The following is an 8,648-nucleotide window of genomic DNA, read 5'->3' on the forward strand; positions in this document are numbered from 1 at the left end:
TGACATTTGGTCCGGTTCCAAAGATGGGGGGGCGTTGGGTGGGGGTGGGGGGGGGGTACGTGGCGGTTCCCTTGCAACGCCGTTGGGTGGGTTTCGTCGTCTTCCCCCCCCCCCCCCCCCCCCAAACTCCTCTCGCTGTTCAGGCACAGATACAGACTTGGGCAGGGCAGGCCGGTATCAACGTTATCATCACAAGATTGAGCATAACAGCACGGGGGGTTTTTCTTTTTTGCTTGAATTGCCTATTGGATTTGACCTTACCGTTTTTCTCTGTCCATGGCTACATCATTCTCCCTCCAAGTATCTGGCCCGTTTGACAGTGCTGTTTGTTTCAACGTAGATGAGCGTGGCCAAGATCACTCGAGCAAGCCACAACAAGCACACCGACTGAGGCAGGGCAAAGTTCTGGACCCTTCCATGAAAAAAAAGGGCAACACAAACAGAGCGGCCAAACCGGACCATGGTGGGATTCAATCTGCTGCGGTTTCGGGCAGATTCCGTTTCGGATCGCAGCATCAGGACAATGAGAGTTGGTCTGCTTCGCTTCGTGGCTTTGTCGCCCCCCTCTGTCCCTTCCGAATGCGTCAATGTTCCCAAGGTGGAGACTTCTCTATGCAGGGCCCCGATGTCGTGCGCGTACTTTCTGGATTGGTGCTAAATTTGGTGTTGCCAATGGGGGCGTTTTCCGAGAAGACTCCTCAAAGAAACGGGGAGCATGACCCCGACGAAGGCGGTGGGACAAAGAGAGAGAGAGAGAGACAGAGAGGCAGACACACACACACACAGAGAGAGAGAGAGAGAGATTTGCCAGGCTTGACGCGGCATAAAGTCAGCGATGGTCTGCTCAATTCCCCAAGTTGCTCAAAACAATTTCTGATTCCTCTCTCACATCACATCATACCAGCTTCAATCTTCTAGTCTCCCATCATGTTTCCCACGTATGTAACACCGGACAAATTGTTGCCAATGCCAACAGTTGAGGGACCCAAACTCCAGCCCTTTGACTTTGGTGGGAAGGAAGACATCGACTTCCTAGACCCTATCATGATCGATGAGGAGGGTGCCTTGACCTCGTTTGTGGTACAAGCCTCTATTGGCGGGCGCGTATATGCGCTAAAACTGGTGAGCTGCCTTGTACCCCATCAACACTGCCAGCCTAGTTGACTGTTATTAGTTCAAGTTTCACCCTTTTTATCATTGGGGCCAATGGCCCTACGGTAGACCAATTCCAGATGGGGAGGAGCTTTACGACCATTGGGAATTCTTCATCAACGAATGCCGTGCTTATGGCCGCCTGAAAGAGGCTGGTCGCGAGGACCTGGCTGCCAAGTGCCACGGCTACTTCTTCCTCAAGGAAGAGGACGAGAAGGTTCTTGAGGACAAGTACGGCCTTGACCCATCTGCCTGGGACATTGACGACGCGCGCAAGGATGCCTCCAGCAAGGATGGCCAGTACCGACCCATCCGCGTCCTTGTCAAGGACTTTGTCCCCGGCGACATAGACTTCCACCCTCGGCAGATACCCCGAATGCTCCAAGACCTCATCAGCATCCAAAACCTCGGCCTTGTTGTCGGAGACATGAAGAGAGACGCATATGTCAACGGAGTCCTTGTGGACTTCAGCCACTCCATGACCACCCCGCACCCGGCTATCACGCCTGGGATGGCGCCGGGCATATGCGACCGTTTGGTGGCTGAGCAGGCCTTTCACAATAGTCGTGGCGACTTCCAGGAGTTTGATTGGATAATCGATTATTGGAACAATAACGACGGCCTGAAGAGAGGCTTTATCTGGCACCGTGCCCTTGCTAACTACCGGTATGTAGGGAAGATCAGGAGCAAGGATCCAGCCAAGAAAATACCGAGAGCTCACAAGCTGGACGGCCTGGTTAGCCGGTGTAACCCCAGAGTGTATGATTGGAAGGCGTCGGGGTCGGTTGGGGGGGTGCGAAAACCAAGACGCTGCACCCGATGGGTATTCTGGAGCGAGCAATTCAGCGACCTGGTGGTATCTCCGCCGCCGCCGCCGCCCAATCCCTGATCATCATAGACAGAGCTCTTTTTCTTATTATTTTTCTCTCTTCCTCTTGTTTTGTTTCGTCTCCCTTTTTTTTTTTTTTTTTTTTTTTTTTTGTCCTTTTTTCCGTCTTTTTTTCACCTCAGTTTAAGGATTCGTGCAGTGCATTGCCCAAGGCTGTTAAAACCGACGATGGACCTTCCCCCAGCACCGAAGGCATGGAAGGCATGCGGGGGGTGGCTAGAATGATGGTCACGTTTGGAACAAGAATCTTAGGTATTATCTATGTACTGTACACATGATTTTTCTTGCACAGCACAGTACATTATCGCTTCGTTCTCATTGTTTGTCGATTTTCCAGTGCTCCACTGCCCCCTGGACAGCCAGATTGAGCTTCATTCGGCCTGTGCCAATTAATTGCCGGCGATGAATATGTGTGATCTGAGGCTGTTGGTTCGAGCCCAGCCACTGAAACACTTCCGATTTAGCCCACACCAGGAATGTAAATCAAGGAGATAAACGTCCTAGCTCCCCAACTTCAAAATGCCCACTGGTATTTCCCTTCTTAAGCCTCTTCGATTGGCATCTGATTCTGGCAACCAGGCAATGCCAGATCCCTTCACCTCGTTGGGCCTGAGCTGCCCGAGCGGCGGAAGCTTTTACATCTGCCAGGAGAGCGATACCCAGTTCCTCGGATGCTGTACAACAAATCCTTGCGCCGACGGGTCTGGATTGTGCCCTCGGGGCAACTTGCGCAATGCTTCGTTCTCGGCCGACAAGTATGAAGACATCGCCCCGCAGGAGTGCAGCGATGATAGGGCTCTTTGGTACACATGCCAGAACATGAACCCTCCTTTCTTGGGGTGCTGCGCAACTAACCCTTGTGCAACCCGGATGTGCCCAAGCGCGTCACTGTTCCCGGCAGAGTTGAGCGCCGATAACGACACCAGGAGCGTGTTCTTGACGACAGCATCAAGTACGCCGAGTTCCACGAGTACCATAAGTGCGCCGAGCAGTACTGCCCCAAGTAGCGCGACGGGGGTCACTGCGGCAGCTAGGTTGTCGTCCGGGGCCATTGCGGGGATTGTCATTGGAGCCGTCATACTGGTCCTCGCGCTCGTCGCAGGCGCTGCCTACATGTTTAAGTGCGGATGGCACGCCAGGAGGAAGAAAGAGAGGGAGACCTACACCAAGTCGTTTATGGGCTCTTCTTCGGCGGCCGATACGGCCGAGCCAAGTCAGGAGTTTGCTCCTTATCGAGGTATGGCCGCCCCGATCTCCAGAATTCGAGTCAAGCTATGCTAACCCGAGCCCGAACAGACACGTACAACAGCAACATATCAATGGCAGCTCCCGGCTACGCACCAATCTCGCCGACGCTCCCACACTCACGGCCGACATCATTTGATTACATGCACAAGACGTCGTACCGTGGAAGCGCCATCAGTGAATCTGCTTCCCAGGGATACCACAGCCGTGTCCCGTCACAGCTCTCCGAGATGAATCCCAACCTTTTGCGGGTCTCGGTTCTGAACCCCAACCTCGAGACCGTCTCGGAACTAGGCGGGTCGGAAATCGCCGACCCAGCCAGACACGAGCTCTCGGCGGCCCAAGAGATCCGCGTCTTTCGAGGGACAGATCAGGCCATGGGTCCGCCGCAGACAGGAACCGAGACCCAGGACCAGCCCGGGTCCAGGTTGTCCGCAATATCCCCGCCCCGCGAACAGAACGAGCTGCATCTTTGGGACGGCACGGCCGGACAAGGGGCTGCGCCGAGGCACTCGGGTGAAGGTTGAGAAACGGCCATATTTTGGAGGCAGGATCGCCTCCGAGGCGTAATGGGGCGGAGCAGGGGAAGGCCGGCGTTTAGTGTTGGACCACACACGAGTGGATGAAAATGGGAAGCATGAATGTTTCAGGAGTTTGGCGCAGAGATTTCCCTCTCTGCACGGTATCCAGGGGCCCAATAAATGTATTCTATCCAATCTCATCAACCAACAAATAAGCAACTCCTTTGTGCTGGAACCTAAAGCTCTGTGACTATTGTGCACGGGCCACCCCCTTTACCAATTATTCAGGGGGGAAATTAGTGCTGGGGCTTGTCGGACGCGGATAAATATTGATTTCTCACGTTTCTCAACCCTATCTTGTATAACCAAAGGATACGTTATTTATGATTCTAGTCATCTTAGCACTCTGAGAACAATAGATTCAGAGCAACGAAGGGTGGTTACGATAGGGCGCTGTGCAATGGGAGGTTTCACATTCGGGACATATGAGCACAGGCTATGCTCATTTCTGGCCCATTCTCTCGAGTTCGCCATTCACAAAAGTAGAAATTGTCAAAATTGGGATTTGGGGCAAACCAGGCGTTGTATTCTTTGCAGACGATAACAGAATCCGGAAACCCCTTGTTTTCTAAAAGCCCCCACATCTCCGGGTTGAACAGCAAGCAGGGGCTGAAATGCAGAATAACTAAGTACCAATTGCGCCTTCAAAACGCCCTCTGGACAAACCCCCACGAATCAACCGCTTGCCACTTGCAGACCGTCGGGATGCCGCTCAACCAAGCGATCCATGGGAATTGCCAATTCGCCGTCCCGGTGCTGGGCCTCGTCCGCCCCGTCGGACTCGTGGTCGATCGCCTTGAGATCCCGGCCGGACCACTCGCAGTCCCAGAAGGTCAGCAGCGCCCAGAGGCGCAGGAACGAGTGCAAGTACGCGAAGGGGAAGTAGAAGAAGGGCAGGAACCTGACGTCGGCCGGGTTTCGCTTGAGATAGGGCACCAGCTTGGCGATCTTGCCCAGCAAGATAAATCCGGCAAGACACCCCAGGAGGAGACCCGGGAACCTGGACGTCTGGTACTGGCTGGTCTGGGTGACGGTGAAAAGCATCGTGGCGTCGGCGAAGAGGGAGAACTGCACGAAGCTGTGGAGGTAGATGGCGAAGAGCCCGTAGGGGAACCGCCACGCCGTGCGGTCGGTGAAGACGGAGCAGCTGTTGGATCGCCAGGTGGTGCGCGTCCACCGCAGATTCTGCTTGATGAACCGTTCCGGGTCTACACCGAGGACGGTATCGATAGTCGCCTCCTCTGTTGCCTGCCACTTGATCTTCCATCGAGGGAAGCGGCGAGACTTCAGTACGTATCGAGCTATTATGGGGTTCTCCAGTTTAGCCACTTACCCTTGATCTAAGAAGGGGGGAAATGGAAGGGATGAGGGAGGTGAAAGGGGTTGTTTGGGGTTACTTACTGATTGCGTTGTCATCATCGGGATTGAGAGGCCCAAGGAGACCGAAAAAGAACCGTTCGTTCTCAAAATAGGTCAAGAAGTCGCTCGTGTTGACAATCTCGGTGCGGATGGCCGAAGTACGACCAGAGATGACGAAGACTGAGCCGTCCATGGCGTTAGTAGCCCGCACCCTAAAGGTTACAATGGTTAACTGCTTGCTTCTATATAGATAGGGGAGGGGGGGGAGTGTGGAATAAATACGTACTCAAAATTGTGGCGCTCGAGATAGATGGATCCCAGGAACTGCCAGCCCATTGACCAGAAACGAGCAAGTCCCGTCTTTGAATCCTCGACCCGGACCACCCTTTTCTTTGTCCCGACAAAGGCGGTATCCGGGTCCTCAAATGCAGCGAGCATTGAGGGCAGAAATTCGCTGCCCCAGGTCACACTGTCGTCCAGCAAAACGGTGATCTCTGTGTGGATCTTTCGCATGGCGTGTGCTACCTGATGTCTCTTATTAGGGTGCTCAATGAGACTGACCACCACCCTCGCCCTGCTGGATAGTTCTCTCTGGAGCTCACCAGTGACCTTCTTGATCCCATTCAGCCGCTCGTGGCCATGGCGCCCTAGGCCGGCGGTCACCACATGGACGGTATCGGGGTTGTTGCTCAGGACACTGCGAATGCAGTCGCGGAATCTCGGGTTCCCGGGATCGATGGTTGGAACGATGACAGAGCAATCCCCGGGAGTATACCTGGGATTGACACGACGGGGGGAAGGCTTGTAGAGAAAGTTGTAGGAGATGATGTTGACGGCCAGACGAGTGTATCGCCAGATGAAGACCGTCAGGAAGATAGCTTTGGAAGCCGTGTCGGAGAGTATTCCGGGCGTCATTCCGGGGAAGAGCATGTGCTCTGTGTGTCTCTGGAAGTGAAGATATCAAGGTCTGTCTGAACTTGAGGGGATTTATAGAGTCCAGACGGCCATGCTAGAGAAAGACCTTGTGGTCGAACAATTCAATACTTTGTCACACATGAACCTGCATGTGCGATAAACTCAATTTGTCCATAAGAGGTACTCTTCAAAGGATATGAACTGCGTCGGTTCGGATACAATATCATTGTTCCCTTGTTACGCCAAACATATTTTTTCTTTCACCAGATTGGTTTGGGTATTCCAGTAGAGCTGTCACATTCACTTCACAGACTATCTAATCATGATATACGATAAGAACTTCCTGGTTATCATATCCCATGATTAGGTAGTCTGCCAAAAGTAAAGAGTGGCAGAGCCTTTGCAGATGTTGGCAAGCCTCAGAAAACTCGAAGCTGCTTAGGCAAAGTCTGTCCACAATGGCATACGACATCTAATTTGATTCGTTTTAAAACTCGGGTGGCATCGGACCAATTTCGGGCGACGCCATGATAATTATCCCTAGCCACATTGCAGCAAAGGTTACAGCTACGTCCTCGGGAACCTTGGGCCAATGCCCCTGCCTGTTCAGCCCCTGAATACTCCTTCCACTCTACCTAACGTCACAGTCTTCACAGTCTTCAGAGGCGCTAGATGTTGACAACTGACTGGTTGATATCAGACGCGTCGTCGTATCTGCCGAGGCCGACTGCGGCAGCCCGGGGGGAAGATGTGCCGTGTATCGAGGCTTGCAATTCCAAACTCTCTAACCCAGGGCGCATAGTGCTTGTCATTGGACGCGATGGCTCTCTTCTCTTGATACCTCCAAGTCAACAGAGACGAAGACAATGTCCGTCCGCTGACAACGGGGCATGCGCGTTTGGCACCCGGAGTAGCCGCTCCAAGTGTCTAAGTCCCCCGTGGCGAGCAATTTTCATGTCGACTTTTCCCGTATAGCTCTGCTAGACAAGATAAGGACGGTCGGGGTGTTTGGGAAGGAACAGAAAGCACCATGTGAATGGGGAGTCGGCGATTATATTCACAGCCAAATCTTACCTGGCATACAACCCTAACCCTGGTGCACCCAACTTAACCTCCATCGGGCAACACCTTTTGACTTTTGATGGTGACCCCTGGGTCGAGAATCGTGAGGGTTTTATGAGCACGAGGGCCTCCACTGCGAGCACGACTTCGAGCACGATCTATAGAGCTGGTAATTTTAGACTGTGCGTCACGGCCAGGGTGATTGCAAGTTGGATCGTTTTAGCTGATCCCAAATCCTCCCCGTGTGAAACCTGCCCTGATATGCTGCCCAGCCCAACAGATGCCAGTTTGTGAGACAAAATCCAAGTTGTCGAGAACCCCGGCCACCCGTTTCGCCACCCTAAAACTAGGAAACCAGAACCGGCAGTCGCATCGCCGGCCCATAATTAATTAATTAAATATGGCCGACATCCTGATTTCTACCCTGATCTTCCGTCATTGTCGATATTAGTACAACTCTCATTACGCATTCAGCTCGCCAGGGTCTCCAAGCCGTTCCCCTTGCATGCACTGCCCCGGCCCTCTGCCCAACAACGTTATTTTTGCCCGAGTGCCGGCATGCCAGGGCGGCGGTGATAACTGCACCAATAACCCCTGAGAAGAGCTGCATGTCATATATCTAGGGCTGGCTTCAGCTTTTCAGTCGTGCGGTGTTTACGAGGACCACCCTCGGCTGCGAACTCACTACTTGGGAGACTTGAAGAGATGGCAACCGCGCGAAACAGAAACATTTGCGTCAACGTTCGGATCATTCATGACAAGCCCTCCCAGGCTTCCCATTTGACCGTTGGAGAATTACCACAACCCCTGGTTGTAATTTCCCTTCCTTTACGTTTTAGTCGGGGATTGATTGCTATTTTGGACATTGTGCCCCACACCGTTGCTTCGTGAGCAAACCGGGCCAAAATCGCCACACAGCAGGCCCAGCCCAGGCTTTGCGCCGGAGACTGAGGGGGCGTGGTACCGCCGTGAATGACGCGTTTGGCTACTCTAACGGTCAGGGATGAGGCTGATATAACCCTCTCTATAGGCCGTATAACCTCCCGTCAATTCTACGATGATGTCGGTTCCCGGTTCTTGGTCCCTGCATCGTGACGATACTAACTAATCCAGCGACGACACTGGCTGACCCGAGAGATGATCATAATAATTCAAGCCTCGTATTGTATGTGCATGGTCAGTCTAATGGGGCTCTCAGGAGTGACGTCTAAAGGCTCTGGCTTTAGAGTAGGTTGATACGGGTTTTGCTGAGGCGTCCATTCTGGCTGTGCTCTCCTTGGTAGAATTAGATAAATACTCTCCTTGCGTCCCTCTGTTGTCAATTTAGTTCCCCAAGCAATCACTCACTCTTACTCCCAACCAACCCAACCAGCCTTTCGACACTCCCCCACTCGTACAATAACACCGACATCAGTCCCACACATACAATACTCCCAACACCCAAC

General features: G+C 53.1%; 3 protein-coding genes across 3 annotated transcripts; 2 read left to right on the forward strand and 1 right to left on the reverse strand.

The window, feature by feature from the left end:
* Positions 1 to 927: 927 nt before the first annotated feature.
* On the forward strand, positions 928 to 2,041 carry QBC33DRAFT_615727 (kinetochore Sim4 complex subunit FTA2-domain-containing protein; the record flags this gene model as incomplete). Its single annotated transcript, XM_060432640.1, has 2 exons — positions 928 to 1,122; positions 1,175 to 2,041. 2 exons carry the CDS (start codon positions 928 to 930, stop codon positions 2,039 to 2,041), a joined length of 1,062 nt encoding a protein of 353 aa, XP_060287711.1.
* A 549-nt stretch (positions 2,042 to 2,590) lies between these two features.
* On the forward strand, positions 2,591 to 4,125 carry QBC33DRAFT_523881 (uncharacterized protein). Its single transcript, XM_060426676.1, has 2 exons — positions 2,591 to 3,278; positions 3,338 to 4,125. The coding sequence occupies exons 1-2, from the start codon at positions 2,624 to 2,626 to the stop codon at positions 3,811 to 3,813; spliced, it is 1,131 nt and encodes a 376-aa protein (XP_060287712.1). The 5' UTR covers positions 2,591 to 2,623; the 3' UTR covers positions 3,814 to 4,125.
* A 417-nt stretch (positions 4,126 to 4,542) lies between these two features.
* On the reverse strand, positions 4,543 to 6,141 carry QBC33DRAFT_591882 (glycosyltransferase like family 2-domain-containing protein; the record flags this gene model as incomplete). The annotated part of the gene is made up of 3 exons (XM_060431664.1): positions 4,543 to 5,168; positions 5,269 to 5,438; positions 5,513 to 6,141. 3 exons carry the CDS (start codon positions 6,139 to 6,141, stop codon positions 4,543 to 4,545), a joined length of 1,425 nt encoding a protein of 474 aa, XP_060287713.1.
* Between the last annotated feature and the right edge of the window lie 2,507 nt (positions 6,142 to 8,648).

This window comes from Phialemonium atrogriseum, assembly GCF_030411735.1.
Source record: "Phialemonium atrogriseum strain 8032-3 unplaced genomic scaffold QBC33scaffold_2, whole genome shotgun sequence".
Lineage (NCBI taxonomy): Eukaryota > Fungi > Ascomycota > Sordariomycetes > Cephalothecales > Cephalothecaceae > Phialemonium > Phialemonium atrogriseum.